Source organism: Haliotis cracherodii, unplaced genomic scaffold (genome assembly GCF_022045235.1).
Source record: "Haliotis cracherodii isolate W230 unplaced genomic scaffold, xgHalCrac1.p SCAF_4, whole genome shotgun sequence".
NCBI lineage: Eukaryota > Metazoa > Mollusca > Gastropoda > Lepetellida > Haliotidae > Haliotis > Haliotis cracherodii.
Window position 1 is genome coordinate 30,123,095 of NW_027266297.1, and position 21,843 is coordinate 30,144,937.

General features: G+C 41.1%; 1 protein-coding gene across 1 annotated transcript; it reads right to left on the reverse strand.

Moving 5' to 3' along the window:
* Positions 1-1,316: 1,316 nt before the first annotated feature.
* Positions 1,317-14,449, reverse strand: LOC139480015 (opine dehydrogenase-like). Its single transcript, XM_071262988.1, has 2 exons — positions 14,274-14,449; positions 1,317-4,921 (listed from the first exon to the last, which is right to left on the reverse strand). The coding sequence occupies exon 2, from the start codon at positions 4,901-4,903 to the stop codon at positions 3,698-3,700; it is 1,206 nt and encodes a 401-aa protein (XP_071119089.1). The 5' UTR covers positions 4,904-4,921; positions 14,274-14,449; the 3' UTR covers positions 1,317-3,697.
* Positions 14,450-21,843: the final 7,394 nt, after the last annotated feature.

The following is a 21,843-nucleotide window of genomic DNA, read 5'->3' on the forward strand; positions in this document are numbered from 1 at the left end:
AAACACATCGGGACTTACGGTATTTATACAGTATGTTTGAACACATTTAATTGTATCAAAGGTAATTTTTTTAAATGCAAAACATGTGCAAAATAAAAAATTGTTCCTGTTCCATTCTTTGACTGAAGTACTTGATGTCATACGCGCAATTCTGATTGGTTTGTCGTACTTGCGCGCATAACAGTCATCGATAGGGTGGGACGAGTCTTCTTGGAGTTTACGGAAAGGGGCGAGTGTTGACGAAGGGGGTCGTCGCCCATGCTATCAATCCCGTCGGGATTATTTACAAGTCGCCGTGATATTTGTGGGTGAATGAGTGAGTGAGTTGGGTTTAACGCCGTTTTTAACAGTATTCCAGTTATATCACGGCGTAAATGCTTAATATGAGAGGAAAGCCCGAAGTGAGGTTTGTTTTAGACGTTTACCACTGAGGTGTAACCCACGAGCACGGGTATGATGCTGACAAACCCAGAAACATTATCCGAGGTTTCTGACGTGCCCAACCGATGCGACTCTGCATAGCGAATTGCAGCGCCTTAGACGACAGGCTCCCCGTGCCACCGACATGTTTGGAATTTTTCTGACTGCAGCCTGAAGCTTTCACTCTCCCACTCACCTTTATCACGAAGTCAGCAAATCAACAGTATGACGGCTATTACGAATAGCCGAGTCTGGAACAGGAAAATCAGCGACCGGAACCCTGAGCAACGGTCCACAAAGACACGTGATCAGCCAAGTCACTGAGCTTAAGTGAGTGAGTGAATGAATGAGTGAGTATGGTTTTACGCCGCTTTTAGCAATATTCCAGCAATATCACGACGGGGGACACCAGAAATGGGCTTCACACATTGTACCCATGTCGGGAATCGAACCCGGGTCTTCGGCGTGACGAGCGAACGCTTTAACCACTAGGCTACCCGACCGCCCCCACTGAGCTTGACCAGCCGATCCACATATCAGTAGGCCAGTGCTGCCCAAACTTTGAGAACTACCAATAACAGTAATACACTATTCAAGTCTGCATTTAAATAGTTCCCGCGGTACTCCGGATTCGAATACGCCCCCTGCAGTAACCTCTGCGACTACATGGATCGGGTCGCCAGACCCGTTGGTAACATGTCATTGTACACCGATGGCTTTTGGCGTTGCCCACAATATCAATCACTTGATTGTCTGGTCCAGGCTCGATTATGTACAGACCGCCGCCCTATTGTTTGAATATTACAACAAACACGTAAAGAGGTAACTATGTCATACTGTTTTCTCTAATGTACATGTATGTTCCACCTGTATTATATAATATAACAAAACATACATGAAAGTTAACTTTTATTGATAAAAATAGACAGTTATACAACAAATAAACAAATGTGCAACGTTAACATATGGAGAAGAGAGGGAAATCGGACGTGGTTTTATCATCGATCTTTAACTTTATAAATATTTGATTCTGCGGTAAACTGTGTCAAAAGTTAAAAAAATGACAATGTTATTTCCAACCTATCCCCGATAGTTCCCATAAAAACAATATTCCAATTTTTTTTTTAAAATAACATAAAAAAACCTTACTTCATATCAACGGGTATTTCCCAAATTAATTTCCTGAAAAATTACCAGAATTAGTCTCAATGCGTTTTGTGGCTCCCTGCCCCAGATACCCGTCAGGCAGAGGGGGGATAGGTTTGGCTTTCGTTGCATTGACATTGTGTTAAAGTTACACTGTAAGGTATACACAATTTCATAACAAAATATTTACATTTATCCTTTAATATATATCGTATCGCCATTTAATCAATATCATTTTAATAAATAACACATAAGGTTACTTTGTACAATGTAATGATTATGTAAACCGTCTGAAGCGTCAGTAAAAGTAAATCCAAAAACTACGCCAGATCTGTTCATGTGAAACACTGCATACTGAGTTAATGACGGGAGTTTCTGAAATATGTCAAGTAACGAAAAAATACCTATATGTATGATAGCCAAAGGAAAAAGAGCGACAGGTTTTGCTCTGCAGTGAATATCCGAATGTACCCAATACTAGTATTTAACTACATGAATATGCAACGAGTCTTTCGTTAGATTTATTAAACATAAAGAAATGTACTCGAAAACGTCTATCAACTATCAACTATTACCACTACACACTGCAAGCTTGTTTAATCAAGGTGAATAAACGGCAAAATGATATGGCAGAATCTCTACAGAAGAGAAATAGACATTCACACAATATGATCAATGTTTGATACGAACGCATTTGCACCATTGATGCTGAGCAATAACAACAAGTGTATGTACAAAGAAGATGCTGAACATTCCCCGACTGTACATAAACCAGCATGTCACACATGTCATAAGGACCCCCGTAGTCACAGAACCGCACTGCGACACTCAACCTTTGCCGTGGGCTGCCATGCTTCCACAAGCGGCCATCAATTTGCGTCACTTGTAACCTTGAACAATAGCTTCTTCGTTAGAACGAGTGACAGTGAGTTGGGTTCAACGCCGCTTTTGACAGTATTCCAGTTATATTACGGCGTATCAGGTTACTTACGGTGGGAGGAAAGCCCGAAGTGATCCAGGTCTCAGACGTTTTCCACTTTGGCGTGGTGCTGACAAACCTAGAAACATAATCGGGGCGAATCGGGATTCGAACCCATAATCATAGGTTTCTGGCGTGCCCAAGGGGCGCAACTCTGCACAGTCAATCGCGGCGCCTCAGACGACTGGGCCACCCGTGCCCCCGCTTCGTTAGAGAACAGTTGCAACCTTGAAAAGGTATGAATTAACACTGAATATTCATTTAAAGAGTTTGTTTGTCTTTTTTTATCTGGAAGGAATAACGATACCTATTTTAGGGAGACTGGTTTAAACAGATATAATTTGCCTCGATGTCATAAAAAATATTTGGTAAAAATTAAACTCTTCGGTTCCTGGTTTCAGAGAAGAAAAAATCAGTTATCGAAACAAATGTCATCTCTCTAATAAAAACCCCATGCTGTGAATTTCTTATTTGGCAAAGTGAGTGAGTGAGTGAGTATGGTTTTACGCCGCTTTTAGCAATATTCCAGCAATATCACGGCGGGGGACACCAGAAATGGGCTTCACACATTGTACCCATGTCGGGAATCGAACCCGGGTCTTCGGCGTGACGAGCGAACGCATTTGGCAAAGGCAGAGTCGGGTAAGGTTGTAGTGGCCTTACGACTGATTTCATATGAATTCCAAGCGCGCGCAGTGAGCAAGCATGTCATAAACAAGCAAACTTGAGTATATCAATGTGACGTAAACATTGTTTTCTGTCAAATGTCCACATGAGCGAATGATAAAAAATGTATTGTTACAAATCCAGTTTAAAATGTTACGGCTGGTATCCCTTCGATTCCACTATGGTATCGGCTCTGGAGCTTATTGAAGTGTATGATGGTAACTATGCATTTCAATATTTTTGTTTCTTGCCCTAAACTTAACTAAACCGATTATCCACTTTTTGGGCATATATCTGTTTTGATCAACCTGATTTTAATAGAAATCCTAATCAGCAATTATCAGTGATCAAAGATCAAATCTGTAACACTAATGGATACCATGAAAACTGGTCATATTCGCATCTCAAGATAGTTTTAGAGAAAGCATGCATTCAACCAAACAGCCTCACATCCACAATACCCCAGTGTGGTAAATAACATGTGTTTTACACCATGTTCAGTAGGTCATCTAGGGTCTCGAGCCCGAACCTCTGAGGACACCTTGTTTCCCCGATGTCTTTCCCCTTCATGTTTCTCCTAACTAGATACTCCTTTCCCATCTTCTCTTGGCACCATTCCAAAACCTTGTCATGCAAAACAGTCTTCACCCCGGCCAGAAGCCCAATACCCTTGGAGATTGCCAGACCTCTGGGTACGTCTTCGGTTAGATATCTGGAGGTAAAATCGGGGACAAATTTGCCATCCTCTGTTGGGGTCATTGGATGAAAAACTCCATCATAAGCGGAATTAGTTTTCATCAGATTGAGAAGATTGCTGGAGTCTTCAGCATTATCCATGAATTCTTCCATGAAGAGTTCGTAAAGGGGAATAACCCAGGAGAGTTCAATTTTAGGGTTCTTTTTTGTGATGGCTTGGGCTATCTCTACGCACTCCTCGCTGATACCTGTAAGGAACTTGGCATCTTGTTCTGTGATTCCCTGATAGAACAAAGGTTTTGAGTCCAAAGGTGTACCATCCCAGTCCCTCCATTTCCCGAACATAATGGCTGGGTTGACAACAGTGCTTGTGGCTAGTAGCGGTTCCAGGTAGTTGCTGTACCGCTCTAGTATTGGGAACTCCCCTAGAACTTGTTGCAGAACTGCGAATGGATCATAAGGCTGCTTGCTTTTCCCTTTGACCATAGTTCCCCGAACGATTTCATTAATTCCTAGAACCGCAACATTTCTCCCGAACTCTCTTATCCGAGAGGCATAAGGCATTGATTCAAAACTAATAACAGCACATCTCTTGGCTTTGGCCTTGAGTGTCCCCAAACATAGGAACTCAAAGCCAGCATGACCTGGGAATCCCACAACGGTCGTATCATTTTCTAGATGGGGTGCAATGGCCTGGAGGTATTCCTCTTGTTCCCCTGGGGACACTGTCAAGATGATGAAGTTGGCACCTTTAACCGCTCTGGATGGGTCCTTCGTAACAACTCTGGGCTTGCATTTGATGATTCTTGGTTCATCCTCGCCTTCGTTAATTGAAAGAGTTAAGTCCCCTTCCTTCAAAGCGTTTGTAAACCTCTCGGCTTCATCTTCGAAAAGGGACAGCACTCTCGATTCAATATTCTCGCGCGATGCTGCGAGACCTGCTATCACCTGAGCCGAACTTCCGGCTCCACATACGAGTATCGTGATCTTACTCATGGTTGATAGGGAATTCGTCTGTAAAAAACGGAGATTAAGTTGTAAATACAACTACAACAATCTGAAAATATGTCTTATATGTCCTATATTACTACAATCTATTATAGTCTTATCTCGATGCATTTATACAGTTGCATGTACTTTCAATTATAGGTCAAACGGAAAAATATATGTGACTTTGTTACATTAAGCGCTGCATGTACAGAATCTAGGCGATATAGCAACTTGTTCAAAGGAAAGCATAAATATATACCCTCTTTAGGCAAGAGTGAGTGAGTATGGTTTTACACCGCTTTTAGCAATATTCCAGCAATATCACGGCGGGGGACACCAGAAATGGGCTTCACACATTGTACCCATGTCGGGAATCGAACCCGGGTCTTCGGCGTGACGATCCAACGCTTTAACCACTAGGCTACCCGACCGCCCCCTTTAGGCAAGAAAATAGTAGGTGAAAATTCTCTTATATTTGGCAAAAGTTCAAACAATATCACGTTATCACAAAATTAGGTTGTGAAATGACATTTGTATACGCCAAAACTGAAATGTTAGCCTATCCACTTCAACATAATGTTTATTTCAGTTTGTATTGGTATATTTTTGTATATCATTGTGGAAATGATGTAACATAAACCAAACCAGGAAACCATTCAACAAATACTTTCGAAGGTTAGAGTGACGAATAAAACAACAATGCACATACTCACGTGTCCATAGCATGCAGTCTTGTTGCTCCATGTCTTTGATGTGTTACCCTTAACGACAGCCAAGGCGTTATCAAAAGCAAACAAGATGCACAGTCCAGGTGAAATTAAATGCCATGCATGTGTGTGGGTTTATTTAGTGAAGGTTAATATATTAGTATTTTTGATTGCGTTAACCGCGCACAAGCAGGACACATATGTACGGATTGCCTCAGTGAATAGCTTTGTTTTTTAGCAGCTTTGGACGGTTGTCGGTTACATTATGGCGTGTCTGCTAAACGAAGAAGTCCCAAAGCGATGAAACTCTCGGGCACATGTGTGGTGCTGACGGACCAAATATCATAGGGATTCAAACCCGCGATCGGTGGATCCTGACACAACTAAGGGACGCAACACCCCATAGCGAATTTCAGTGTCTCGGTTCACTGGGCTAATGTGCCCCTTGAATTATATGTGATATCTCGAACTGTTGTTTATGTCGATGTTAATTTATCACAAAACATCTTTCGCCTTCATGTTTTTTTCTATGTTCTGAAAATGAGGACAGGAAGAACAACCTATTTAGTAAACATAAATGTTTTCCTTCGAAAACTCTTTTTTCGACTGATATTAATACATCTTCAGGCGATGGAATACCAGACGAATAATTAGACATTAATGAAATACAAGCAATAGGCGGGATGATGTATATACAAGCGTGCGATCTCAATCTTTGGGTGGGACCATTATTTAGGACCACGGAGGATGAGCAACACGCAGACACGCACACACGCAGGCACGCAGGCACAATACAGACGGCCCTGTCGGAGAGCGCAACCATGATCCCTCACTCTCCTGTCTGATTATATTGTTCAGTCCATGGTCAGAAGTGGCGTGGGAAAAGATAGTGAGATTCATGAGAATATATAATTATCTTCTGGTCTGACCCACAATTATTCTACAATATATTTAACCTCGGACTAACATGGACTCTATTTATTACCATCATTGGCATATAAGTGGGTGGATGAGTATTGTTCAGTCGTCCAAAGCGCCGCGATTCGCTGTGCAGAGTTGCGTCCCTTGGGCACGCCAGAAACCGATTGTGGGTTCGAATCCCGGTTGGCCCAAATTATGTTTCTAGGTTTACCAGCACCATACCCAGAAATTGGCTTCACACATTATACCCATGTGGGAATTCGAACCCGGGTCTTCGGCCTGACGAGCGAACACTTTAACCACTAGGATACCCCACCGTCCCTATAACAGTTCATATTTCATAGTCTGCCATACATATCCTAAAAACAAAATATCCAATACAGCCCATGACAGTCTATAATATTTGGCAAGTAATGTAACAACTATTTTCGGCAAAATTCATTTCAGAGACTAGATGTTAGTCTGTGTGCCTCATGATAGGATAATGTCTATTTAGCGATGGGCCCGATGATCCAAACATCATGATTTTCGCTGTTGGATTAATTATAATGTCAATAAATATATAAATCATCGTTCTCTTCTCTTACGAATCACTGACATCAGAGGAACCGAGTTCCACGCATGTCAGACTGACCGCGCTACTGATACTGTAATCAACATCCTACTGTTTCTATCGTTGGCTATAAAGACCCGTCTCCCCACGTGTCTGTTTTCAACAGCTCTCCCGAGCCGCTACAGTGTGTGAGCTTATACAGTGAAGGTCACGTTTCAGATTTTGAATGATGGCAGCAACGGCTGGGAGACACAAGAGGCGAAGTGATGCAAAAGTGCCTGGCTTCAAATCGATTCATTCCATCAAATTAGCGGAAAAGAACAATCGATTTATGGAGCAGTCATTGACGCCTGGTGGTGCAGACTGTCCGATGACATTCATAGAGGACACCTTGGTGGTGAAAGCAATGAGTTGATCGGCAATGCTATTTAAATCGTTCAACTTGGAATTAAACTAATCTTTGTTCTCACGGCAAATATTGGCATTTTGATGAATGGCAGGGGATCTTCTGTGGTTTTCCCGAGTGTTTGAAGACGATCCCACTGTTAGATCAATGAGATTTAGGGTCTAAGCCTCCGTTACAACCATTGGGAGATGATTGGGATTTTTGTTGAAGTATTACGGCTCAGAATATACCTTCCCAGTACTGATGAGCGGGTAATTACAAAGATTAACCCGGATATGTCATCGGCTCGAGACAGTGTAAATCGTTGCCGTGCTAGAAATCCACTGTTTGTGTACAGACGACCTTGATATAGGTGTAGCACTGATTTGTTTGTTGTTTAATGCCGCAACAATAATCTAGCGATATGACGGCGGTCTGTAAATAATCGAGTTTGAACCAGATAACCCAGTGACTGATATGATGAGCATCGATCCACGCAATCTGGGATGCGATGACATGCATCAACCAAGTCAGCGAGCCTGACCACCTGACCCCGTTAGTCGCCTCTTACGACAAGCGCGGGTTACTGAAAAGTGAGTGAGCATGGTTTTACGCCGCTTTTAGCAATATTCCAGCAATATCACAGCAGGGGACACCAGAAATGGGCTTCACATATTGTACCCATCTCGGGAAACGAACCCGGGTCTTGGGTCACTGAAGACCTATTCTTACCCGGATATTAACGGGCCTGTATGCTGAGCCAGTATTCGAAAGATCGATGGTAATTCACGGAGCAACGCCTTTGGGCAATCAAGTGTCCTATCAGCTGTATGTATGAGAGGACCGGAGATGCCAGAGACAGTGATTAAACTGGTTATTCCATTCTGTCTATATATACATAATCGCGACTAAGTTGGGGTCGGACCTACAGGATGCAGACACGATAAAGAGGCGCAACTCGAACGTTATTGATCATTATTACACAGATGATATTTATGATTACTCAAATAACATCGAAGTTACATGCATACCCCACTCATACACAGTATACTGACTCCAAGGCGACTAGTACTTGTTTTATTGCCCTAATGCCGAGCTCCAGGTAGGGTAACAATAAGTACCATATTCTAACGTCCGACGCTGTCAGGGGATCGAACCAGCGACCTTCCGCTCTCCGGGTACACACTCTATCTATTAGTTCACGGAGTATCAATAAGGGAGGACCCTATAAGTAAATACACGTCAGTCCCTATGTTGCCACTAAGTGTCATCTACCCATAGTTATTGGTTGTCATGGGGCGGTGGGGTAGCCTAGTGGTTAAAGCGTTCGCTCGTCAAGCCGACGACCCGGGTTCGATTCTCCACATGGGCAAAATGTGTGAATTCCATTTCTGGTGTCCCCAGCCGTGATGCTTGAATATTGCTAAAAGCGGCGTAAAACCATACTCACTCACTTAGTGGATGTCATGACATGTCTCAGCACATATGCACAAACCCTCTTTCCTGCATTGAGTGACACTTCTACATCGGTGTGTGTGTGTGTGTGTGTGTGTGTGTGTGTGTGTGTGTGTGTGTGTGTGTGTGTGTGTGCGTGCGTGTGTGCGCGCGCTACTCATCCTCCGCATATGTACAAACCCTCTTTCCTACACAGAGTGACACTTCTACATCGGTGTGTGTGTGTGTGTGTGCGTGCGTGCGTGCGTGCGTGCGTGCGTGCGTGTGTGTGTGTGTGTGTGTGTGTGCGCGCGCTACTCATCCTCCGCATATGTACAAACCCTCTTTCCTGCACAGAGTAAGTGACACTTCTGCATTAGGTTTGACAGTCGGTATCTTCAGAGAATGCTGAATTATATAAAAGGCGACTATGCTTGTCGTAAGAGGCGACTACGGGATCGGGTGGTCAGTTTCGCCCACTTGGTTGATGCATATCCCAATTGCGTGGATCTGGTCCAGACTCGATTATTTACAGACCGCCGTCATATAGCTGGAATAATCCTGAGCCACATACCGGCGTTAGTGTGTTGAAGCAATCATGGAACAAAACCAGCTTTTCTTTTGACGAAATCCCTTGTCTGTTTCAGAAGATGAACACATCAAGTTATCGAACATAATCCCCAAGAAATTCGGACTAAAATAAATTACACGGAATAGATAAAATAATGGTTTATTGCGACATATTGATGTCCTACTGGATGTGATTTGTGTAATAATAGACAAAAGACTAATTACATCCGTGTGGTTATGTCTGAAACACGAGACCTGCTAAAGTAATTTTTCGACAGGACCACTAACTCAGCAAATAGAATGTGTTCATTACGTTCGAGAGAGTTATTGCCGGCAGCTTCCGGTTACAGAACAAATGCTTCCTGACAGGTTCTCGCCTCTTAACTGGATTACATCTTTTGCATCAGGAAGTGGAATTCCCAAACGTGACATCTCAAACGTGCATAAGTTGTTTCCAATGGCAAGGATGGATAGTGTGGTATTGTGTAGTCAGTAACATTAAGCTATTTAGCTATAAACGTACCTTAACAGGCTAAACCAGTGGTCAATATCATGAGCATCGCACTAGTGAGTGAGTGAGTTGGCTTTAACTCCGCTTTAAACAGTATCCCAGTCATATCGCGGCTTGTCAGCTTAATGTGGGAGGAAAGCCCGAAGTGATGTAGGTACCAGACGTTTACCACTTCGGTGAAACCCATGAGCACGGGTATGGTGCTGACAAACCTAGAAACATAATCGGGGCGAACCGGGATTCGAACCCACAATCATAGGTTTCTGGCGTGCCCAAGGGACGCAAGTCTGCACAGCGAATCGCGGCGCCTTAGGCGACTGGGCCACCCGTGCCCCTGAGCATCGCTCTAACTGGGTTGAGTACAAGGGACGCTATCAATTCCCCTAACTCTGACAGGAAGGTGGTTAAGTCAATGGGAAGCATTGTGTTTTGGGGCATTGCGTGCCATTTGAAGAAAGCGTAATAATATTGAGGGTTTAGTGAGTGAGTGAGTGAGTATGGTTTTACACCGCTTTTAGCAATATTCCAGCAATATCACGGCGGGGGACACCAGAAATGGGCTTCACACATTGTACCAATGTCGGTAATCGAACCCGGGTCTTCGGCGTGACGAGCTAACGCTTTAACCACTAGGCTACCCGAGCGCCCCTTAGGGTTTAGGGGTAGACATAAACTAACATTTATTCTCCAAAATATTTAAGATTTGCTTTTGCTGATTTTTGTTTTAAGGTTTGTTTGAGAGACTCTACTGTACAGTATGAGAACCGGCACATTTCGGGGCGAGTGGTTTTTGTAGCTTATAACGACATCTGAAAAAGTGGTCCATCCAAATGTTTCACTTGCCTCAAGAGAATCTATCTCAATGCATGAGAACAACCAGTCTTGATAATCCGCCGAAACAGATTCCAAATGGCTTAAGGGGCGGTCGGGTAGCCTAGTGGTTAAAGCGTTCGCTCGTCACGCCGAAGACCCGGTTTCGATTCCCGACATGGGTACAATGTGTGAAGCCCATTTCTGGTGTCCCCCGCCGTGATATTGCTGGAATATTGCTAAAAGCGGCGTAAAACCATACTCACACACACACACACACACCATATGGCTTAAAGGGGGAAATACCTGTGCAAAAGTGTAAAATTATTATCTGTGGTTTTAAATTAACTTTGTACCACACACTAATATATGCCTAATCAACTGACATAGAGAAAACAGCACATTCCCCCTCACTCCAGACATATTTCAGCTGTGTCACAGCAAATTCCTCTCTGCGCTCTTCACGCCGATAATATCAAGACTTGATGAAGCTTCGGCCAACAGCGATGAGCCTAACGTTAAAAACAATTGCGTACAACTTTCCAGGCCTCAAAAAAACCGTTCAGATTTGTTTTGTTGCACAACACATATCTCTCCCCTAAATTAAAACAATTGAGTTTCCTGATGCTGATTTCATAGTGGGTTAGAGCTGGCTACAGCTGGCTAGACTTGCTATTATATTAATCTAGACTGGTTTCGTTTTCATATAATATTTTGTTTTTGTTTATACGGTATGAATGGAAATAATATTTAATATTTATTATATAATGTACATTATGTATATCTACCTCTCATAATTATAGTTATATTTATTCCCACATGTAGATAGTTTTACCCTACCCTACGAGGGTATTCTGTACGATAAAAATTCTTGATCCTTGATTCTTTTACCATACATATTCCACAGTCATGGGGCAGGACGAGAATACTCTGAAGGGGATTCATAAACACAAGTATTATTAATCCGAAATGATACAATACATTTCTCTCTTCTAAAATTAAAACAAAAAATCCTAATGCTGATTTCATTGGAAGAGAGCTGGCTAGAGCTGACGAGATTTGCTATTGTTTATATACATCTAGATTGGTTTTGGTTTTTGAAATAAATATATTCTACATTCATGGGACAGGACTACTGTGGTGTGTCTGAAGGTAGGATTGTTATTTTATTCTCAGAAGTATTCCAGCTACACGACCGCAGTTGTACATCAAGGAGTACCCCTAGTTCATCGTATAACATTGCTTGCTGGCAGCAATGTCTGCTTGACAGTTACGAGCCAGCACTCAGCGTGTTTGTCTGACACGACGTGTGGGCGCCTGTTCCTGTGTTTCAGCTCTTGTTACCCCGGCGACGCCGTTCATGTACCGGTTCACTGACAAGCTGCACACTTATTATGAGGGGGGATTTCACCTATATTTTCACTATACATCGACTCGGTTATCAGGTCAAACACCCGTCTTCACCGTACACAGCAGGTTACAATAGGCACCGATCTTTGTGTTTGGGTTTTCACAATTTGGTCTACTTTAATTATTATTTAAGTTTAATGCAAGAGTACTGCTGTACGGAGTCAGGGAACAAATAAAAGTAAGTATTATTTATGCAAATTGTGTGAACTGTGGTACTACCGGTGGGGCAGGACATGCTTACCCTGTTCGACAACACCTGGTGTCAACACTGATTTTCAGTGGCCCAATCATATAGTTTTCAAAGCTATTTTCCTTTTAAGTGAAATAGAATTTGTTTAGGGGAATCAAGACAGGTTGTTCAAGAGCATTGACATTTTATATTTAATTATAAAAACATATATCAAAATATAAAATAATATATATAATGTTTATCTATCAAACGATAATTTAAGCTCTACATAGTATAAATATTAAAATGGGAGTATATACACCTCCCTAAAATGCGTCATGAATTAAATGCAACAAGCCCAACCTTTCAAAAAATATCATCCATTTCATTTTGAAAGCACACACTCAAGATAACAGTTACATCGGTGAAATGTTATTGTTCACAGCAGGAGCTGTTCCTCCATCTAAGTTGAACGTGTTTTGTTAAAATAAGCTTAGTATGTTAGGTCAAGGCTCAACACGTCCACGATATTACGGGACACAGTTGTGATTGTTTCAAATGTGTTATCAGTGACTGGAATATAGGCTTACATTTTTCATTATTCGTATGTTTGGTTAGAAACTATTTCAGCTAAATGTGTACTTATTATAGTAGCGTTACAATGGAACGCGGTTGTAGTGGGGGCCTGTTGTAACAGAATCACCCCTGTGGTGCAAATAGACAAGGAGCCGGGGTTAAAGGTAACATTGATTCTTGTAGCATCACATGCACTGATAACATGTATTATTTGTACGTCTATAACATATCAAAATATGAGACACAAGCACAATACGGCCGTTAGTAATATTATGCAGGATTATTTCTACCATTGATTTTCTAATGAATAATTAAAAGCGTAATTACTGGAGATAATCTATTTATGAACATTACAATAAGCATAGCGTTGCTATAAGGCTATGCTGAAAGAAAAATCCATGGATGCGTGGTAATTCTATCCACCAAATAGGCAAGTCTAGATATGTGGACAGTGACTAAAGGACTCTGGTCTCTTATAGAGACATCTTGTCCTTATTATTTACATGATCTAGAACTTATGGTTAGAATTAATAATTATTGCCTTAGAGACGTGTGCAAGTCTACTATTATATGCAGTTCGTTTCGGGGTAAGTTCGTTCATTAGGATCAAATTATCGATGGGCGTGTCCAATAGCATCGCGTATTGAAAGAACACACACACACACACACACACACACACACACACACACACACACACACTGCATATGAAGTGCATCCTGTGTGAGAAAGGAGAGACAGACTGAGAGAGAGAATATGGACACAATAATTTGGCAGTGACCCTGAAGAGGGACAAGTAAGTATAGAACACGCGTAAGACACATGTTATATTACAACACGCATATAACACGCCGGAGGAACAATTGCTATACATCTCCATGAAGACAGTAACGAGCGGTGCTAGATAACCGCTATTCCGAAGCTACAAGTAAATTAGTTCTTCCCACTCTGTTGCAATTCCAGGACTTTAAATGCAATCAAAATCAATACAATGTCACCTCAAGGATTTGTCTTTAAACGTCTTTAAATCTGTTTTTTTTTAAACCTGACATATTTGTCGATATCGGGCATGATCCGACGTGTGTTTTTTTATTTCAATCTACTCGTGTTGGCAACATCAATAGTATTTCACGGAATCCTGTTTTCTCAACTGCGTTCTAGAACGTAAAGGTACAGAGCACCAGATGGGTCTAAAAATAGTCAATTTGTGAAACTCGAAACCCATAGAAATAAACTGCAGGCACTGACTGCACATTCTTAACACTCAGGTTAGTAAAACGAATGTAATATACTCAAACCCCATGCCACAGGTCCTTACAGAAGACACACATACCTCCAATTGTCCAAAACTGAACCTGGTCCTAACGAAGATAGTCGGTAACACGGCAAACCGGAAGCAACGAGCAGCAGACGACACCTTCCAGGCGCATTGACCTCTTATGGGAAACACAAGCACTTGGCGGAGGAATACCGTTGAGCGGGGGATGAGCACACGTGTCTGTTTCAATGAAAACGTGGGCTGGCAATGAGTGTACCCTGACCGTGAACACGATGTCGGGAATGTTGGCGCTGCACGCTGCTGTTATGACATCATCCTCGTGAGGCGAGGGTTACGTCACAGGCGTCAGGCAATGGGCACAAGGTCAAGCTAATCATACAGGGTTAGAATTTCATGGCGTTAAGTACCATTAAGTGAGGTAATGTGAAATGGGGTTTAACGTCGCGTCCAAGATTATTGCACTTATAAAGCAACGTGTGTGTGTGTGTGTGTGTGTGTGTGTGTGTGTGTGTGTGTGTGTGTGTGTGTGTGTGTGTGTGTGTGTCCCTTGACCAGCCGCTAACGCTTTTGATCCTATTCTATACACGATGTCATTACATTTATTAACACGCTCATACAGATACAGCCATTTGTGCCAATAATTTTCAAAAATGTGGATCAGTTGCATTACAGAGATAATAAATGTCCCAAAATGCTTCTTTAAATAACTCGAATTTTGACTGACGACTTCATACAAGATGTCTAACTCTTGTCTTTATTTTCTAAAAATACTGAGTATCAAATACATACCACAGGTTAAGTGTACGTTGCAACCATCAGCATTGACACATAAATTTGTTTGATATATGATTCTATAAATAATGACTTATTTCATCATTTCTTTTTAATTAGTTGGATATGAATGATAAATTGTTAGGCTTATTTTATGCTGATCATTCCGAAAACAAAACATCTACGTTTTATAGGTTATCGAGAATATTACACTGTCGTGCAACACGGAGACGTCTTGACCAGTTCGTACGGAAGCCTTTTAGGGCCATTTGTTAGTTATATACTAACTTGAAATGTCAAGATGTTATGTTGAAATTTCAAGATAATGATATTGAAATTTCAAGATATTACGTCGAAATTTTAAGATTACAACTTGAACTTTCAACTTATTATCTTGAAATTTCAAGATACTAAGTTGAAATTTCCAGATGCTATGTTGAAATTTCAAAGTGCTATGTTGAAATTTTAAGATGGTAAGTTGAAATTTCAAAATGCTATGTTGAAATTTCAAGATACATCCTGGCGTCCTTACTGTCCGCTTATCCAGACTTGCCTATTGTAAGGATAGAATTACTACACACCCATGGACTTATCACTCCGTACGGCCTTGGAGCAAGGCTAACAGTATGTGTGTAATACAATCTGCGAGCTGGTCTGTAGGTGTGTAACTCGATATGGAAGAGTCAGCCTATCGATCTTCTGTGTCGGTGTCTAATTCCACACAGTGAAGGTCGGTCTTCTCAGACTGCCTCTCATCTGCACGTTCATCCCCAGCATATAGTCCAGATATATAATTGTGTATATTATTTTAATAATATAATACAATGAAGAAATGCTGGAGTAGCTTCATAAGGTGAGAATTGGATGCTAGAACTGAAAGGATGATAATTGCTTTACAACATATACGCTCTACGGTTTGTAAGGGGATAAACACCTCCCCTACTTACCCGATTCCCGTATCAATATTATTTACACCAACATTCAATCTACGAAAATATGTGGCTGTGTTGTTTGTTTTGAAGAGTGATGTACTGGAATATAATTGGTAGCTTTCAGTATAATCCATATGTTCAAGGAAGACAGGATAAAATTCCAACATACCTACTCTGATGATTCCTGCTATACTAATTATATAAAGTGACGTGAAGAGAAATGAGCTTTAACGTCGCGTTCAAAATTTTTGCACTTACATAGCGACGTGCATGCACACGTGTGTATATTTTTGTGCCAGGCCGGACTTTTTTCGGTTTTATAGTTCTCGCCCACTGAGAAAACATGCCCCAATTCAGCATGGATATCACACAAAACACATGTAAAATACTCTGTGCCGACTAGTCCTTGCTCTACCCTCTTAATGCGAGCGCCAGGCAGGTTAATAACAAGTACCACCAGAGACCATAAAATGAAAATGGTCTCTGGCAACATCTTTTACCGTCTTTGGTATGATGCGGCCAGGGTATCGAACCATTGACCTTTATCTCGCCAGGCACAGCGTATTGGATGAAGTTCATTGACAAGGAAAACTGTTAAACACAGACGTGGATTGGTCAGTTATATTTATTACTTGCCCGTGAAGAGATCACCCGTTTAATAAACATACAGCTGTATTACACATTGTGTAATAACAAAACGCCTGCTGATGTACACTCCGAACACGTTTCTGGAACACATATTGAAAGCTCTCAACATCCCTTGGCTTATTCAACGACATTGCGTGTGGAGATGATAGATCACTGAGAGGAGCTTATGCACACTCGCTTTCGCTCGTCACATACCACAACTATTCACTGGTTTCATAAAGTTGGTATTACACGGGAGCTCGTTTAGTATTCTATATTTATGTGACGCTCAGTTAGTTCACACTGAAGTGTACTTGTTACAGTTCGAGAACTAGTAGGGAAAACACAACACAGGCCTAAAATGTGTCAATTAGAATACAACAGTGGCATGTTGAGCCTGAATATATGAATACGGACATTTCCGATAATTCGTTACTCAGTAAGAACCGGTAAGACGCACATAGAACAGCTTCCGCCCCGTGACAGTCGGCGCGGTAGCTATAGGGTCCTTAGCTCGATGGAGTGGAGTCATGGACTAAAAATTGAACAGCTTAGCCCTTGAAGATGAAGAACACTATCTGATGTCTTTTATTAAATATTTAGATGTAGGGCACTCCCTGTTTAATTCCCTTTCCTTAAAAAATAATTATTAAGCCATAACATCAACGACATTTTTAATCTATTTTATTTCAAATAATGAACCAGGCAACAAAGAAATAATCTGTGTATAACTTCAAATAAATTTGAAATACTTATTATAGATACTCCAAGGTCAAAACATAATAATTTGTATACTAGGTACTTTGTATTGTTATCCTCACTTCTTATGTATCTTGGGGCACGGGTGGCCCAGTCGTCTAAGACGCCGCGATTCACTGTGCAGTGTTGCGTCCCTTGGGCACGCCAGAAACCTATGATTGTGGGTTCGAATCCCGGTTCGCCCCAATTATGTTTCTAGGTTTGTCAGCACCATACCAGTGCTCGTGGGTTTCACCGAAGTGGTAAACGTCTGGTACCTGCATCACTTAGGGCTTTCCTCCCACATTAAGCTGACACGCCGTGATATGACTGGAATAATGTTAGAAGCGGCGTTAAACCCAACTCACTCACTCACTCTTATCTATCTGTTTATATAGTTTATAAAATATTGTCACAGTTTCACTAGGCATCATCACCTGTATGTCCAACTGTATCACTTCTTGAGCAATTAAACTGAGTGTTTTCTTTGTTGTTTCAAGTTAAGTGAAGCATCAATGTTTGCTTCGTTTGCTAATTATCAAAGAGCGAATGAATGTGTTGTATGCCGCAGAACCGGACGTTTCTGATACAACATAACATCCTGCAAATTGTTGTTGTTGGTTTGTTGTTTAACGCCGCACTCAGCAATATTCCAGCTATGTGACGGCGGTCTGTAAATAATCGAGTCTGGACCAGACAATCTAGTGATCGATATCATGAGCATCGATCCACGCAATTGGGATCGATGACGTGCATCAACCAAGTCAGCGAGCCTGGCCACCCGATACCGTTAGTTGCCTTTTACGACAAGCATAGTCACCTTTTACGGCAAGCAAGGGTTGCAGATGACCTGTTCTACCCCGGAATCTTCACGGGTCTCCTGCAAATAAGTGGTTGAGCAACGATTCAACGATGCCCTAAAAAACAACCAGTCAGAAAAGATATTACCACTAGTCGACCAACAGACTAGTTCTTCTATCGGGAAGATCACACAATAGTCATACAGACCCTTAAACAAATATATCAAATACAGCCCATGCAAGTCTATACTATTTTGCAAGTTTAGATTACTGCAGTATCTGAAAATGGAGAGAGTCTCAGGGCTCCTTTTTATTATATGTCATAACTATAATTTAACAGCGTTTTATCGGTAAAATATGTTCATTTCTAGACTAGATGTTTGTCTAATCACACAGGGGAGGTTCTAATATGTTGGTCCCCCCAAGATCCGGGTAGGAATGGGTCTTCAGGGAACCCATGATTGTCGTAAGAGACGACTGACTTCATCGGGTGGTCAGGCTCGCTGACTTGGGTGATGCATGTCATCGTATCCGAATTGCGTAGATCGTTGTTCAAGATGTCAATCAATGGATTTTCTAGACCAGATAGATTATTTACAAACCGCCGACCTCAAGCTGGAATATTGCTGAATGCGGCGTTAAACAACAAATAAAGAAATTTAAAATGTTGACGTTATTGAGTTTAATGAGTTGTTTTTATATTTCAGCTCTTTATGACTGATGACTATAAGTGAATGTATTAAACACAACAGAGTGGAGAGTCAGATTCGAGTGCCTCTGACTTTTGGCCAAGAACCATGATGAGCGTTGTTTCTTTAACCAATGCAGATTCCATAAAGATTTACGTCATTCGCTCTTAATTATAGCACAAGTCAAATAGCCCCCTTTTTTACATATGAATGGAATATGTTTACAATCTATTTTAGCCACTACTATTTTTAAAATGTTGAAAAGAAGACAAACGATGACGTACAGAAATTATAGTGAGTGAGTATGGTTTGACGCCGCTTTTAGCAATATTCCAGTAATATCACGGCGGGGGACACCAGAAATGGGCTTCACACATTGTACCCATGTCGGGAATCGAACCCGGGTATTCATTCTTATATGATAGCTTTTATCAATTGTATTGTTTGATTTCATACCAACTAATTATTCAGTGTTGTTTATAATACAAAATTTGTTTTAGATATGTTATAAGTTCATCGAATTTATTTTTGTAAAGGAAATTAGGTTCAATAAAAAAAATAAATTTATATCAATGATTTTTTTCTTATTTTTGTCCAAGGACTCGTGAGCTGGCGCCCAACTTCGGTCGATGTATATGATGTTTCATAAAGACATAACAAACTAAGACTTCTGTTCTATCAGCTGCGGGTTTTGAAAGCAAAAACTATAGAATTGTGTACATTATCTTACTCAAATTTATATACTATGTAGCGGGCAGTATGATATATTATAACATTGTGATTTTTCATATCAAACTTTCCACTTCGTGTATGCAGAAATCACGTACTTTCATCTCAGCGTGATACAGATACTTATCATCGAAGTCCATGACCCAGATAACGCTGATTCAGCAGCATTCTAAAGTTCTGGGGGAACGGGTGGCCCATTCGTCTAAGGCGCCGCGATTCGCTGTGCATAGTTGCATCCCTTGGGCACGCCAGAAACCTATGATTGTGGGTTCGAATCCCGGTTCTCCCCAATTATGTTTCTAGGTTTGTCAGCACCATACCAGTGCTCGTGGGTTTCACCGAAGTGGTAAACGTCTTAGAACTGCATCACTTCGGGCTTTCCTCCCACATTAAGCTGACACGCCGTGATATAACTGGAATAATGTTAAAAGCGGGGTGAAACCCAACTCACTCACTCACTCACTTCTAAAAATCTGTTCCCCGGTGTTAGCGTCCTTGTGTCGTGGTTACTGTGATGTAGCATGCAGTAGTTTCCAGCATGCGCTTCAAACCCTTTGAAAAACAATCAATTTGGTCCCAGTACGTCATGTGTGTCCCAACGAGGGGCACCAAGGCTTATTGGTTTTCTTGAACCCTTGGTTGTCTGGACGGTTTTCAATTTGGTAACACACCTCCTCTGTTAGTAATGTTGAGGCTGAGATGATTGGGGAAAGAGTTGTCGCTTTGATGTCACGCCGCTGAAAAAAAACACCCGTCAGTCTGATTGTCTGGTAGACTAACATCTAGTCTCTGAAATGAACTTATTTTACAGATTAAAACAGTTTTTACATTATCTTAAAATATAATAAAGAGGAGCCTAGAGACTCTGATATTGCAGTAATCTAGACTTGCCAAACATTATAGATTTGCATGGGCTGTATCAGGGTCTGTAAGACAGACTAGTGGAATGTATATAGAGAATGATATTTCTTTTACTAAAAGCCTAGATCAAACTTAACCAAGTCTAGTTCCATTGATTCGACAGCGGGTTGGTTCTTTTGACTTTAAAATAGTTATGAAATATAATAAAAGAGACCCACTTTATTTTCTGATACTGCAGTAATCTAGATGTGCTAAATATTATCGACTTTCATGGGCTGTCTTGGATATATTTGTTTCAGGGTCTGTGTGACAGACTAATTGTCTGGTTTCTATGCAGGCCGCCGTCTCATGGCAGGAGCTCTGCGTCAGGCAACAAACACTTTTTTAATGAAAATTGTATGAGTGGCGGGTCCTGCCGGTAGGTCAGGCAGGCTTGCTCGCGTGTGTGTGTGTGTGTGTGTGTGTGTGTGTGTGTGTGTGTGTGTGTGTGTGTGTGTGTGTGTGTGTGTGTGTGTGTGTAAATGCCGATTTTATAGTCCCACTCAGATACCATACCGCAGTTCAACATGAATACCCCAAATTCCTACAAAGCGAAGGTGAATGATATTCCTACAATCCCTACAATGTTGATGTGTAATTCCTACAAAGGTGCATGATATTCCTAAAATCCCTGCAATGTTGATGTGTAATTCCTTCAAAGGTACATGATATTCCGACAATCCCTGCAATGTTGATGTGTAATTCCTTCAAAGGTACATGATATTCCTACAATCCCTACAATGTTGATGTGTAATTCCTTCAAAGGTGCATGATATTCCTGCAATCCCTGCAATGTTGATGTGTAATTCCTTCAAAGGTACATGATATTCCTACAATCCCTACAATGTTGATGTGTAATTCCTTCAAAGGTACATGATATTCCTACAATCCCTACAATGTTGATGTGTAATTCCTTCAAAGGTACATGATATTCCTACAATCCCTGCTATGTTGATTTGTAATTCTTTCAAAGGTACATGATATTCCTACAATCCCTACAATGTTGATTTGTAATTCCTTCAAAGGTACATGATATTCCTACAATCCCTACAATGTTGATGTGTAATTCCTTCAAAGGTACATGATATTCCTACAATCCCTACAATGTTGATTTGTAATTCCTTCAAAGGTAAATGATATTCCTACAATTCCTACAATGTTGATTTGTAATTCCTTCAAAGGTACATGATATTCCTACAATTCCTACAATGTTGATTTGTAATTCCTTCAAAGGTACATGATATTCCTACAATCCCTACAATGTTGATTTGTAATTCCTTCAAAGGTACATGATATTCCTGCAATCCCTGCAATGTTGATGTGTAATTCCTTCAAAGGTACATGATATTCCTACAATCCCTGCAATGTTGATTTGTAATTCCTTCAAAGGTACATGATATTCCTACAATCCCTGCAATGTTGATGTGTAATTCCTACA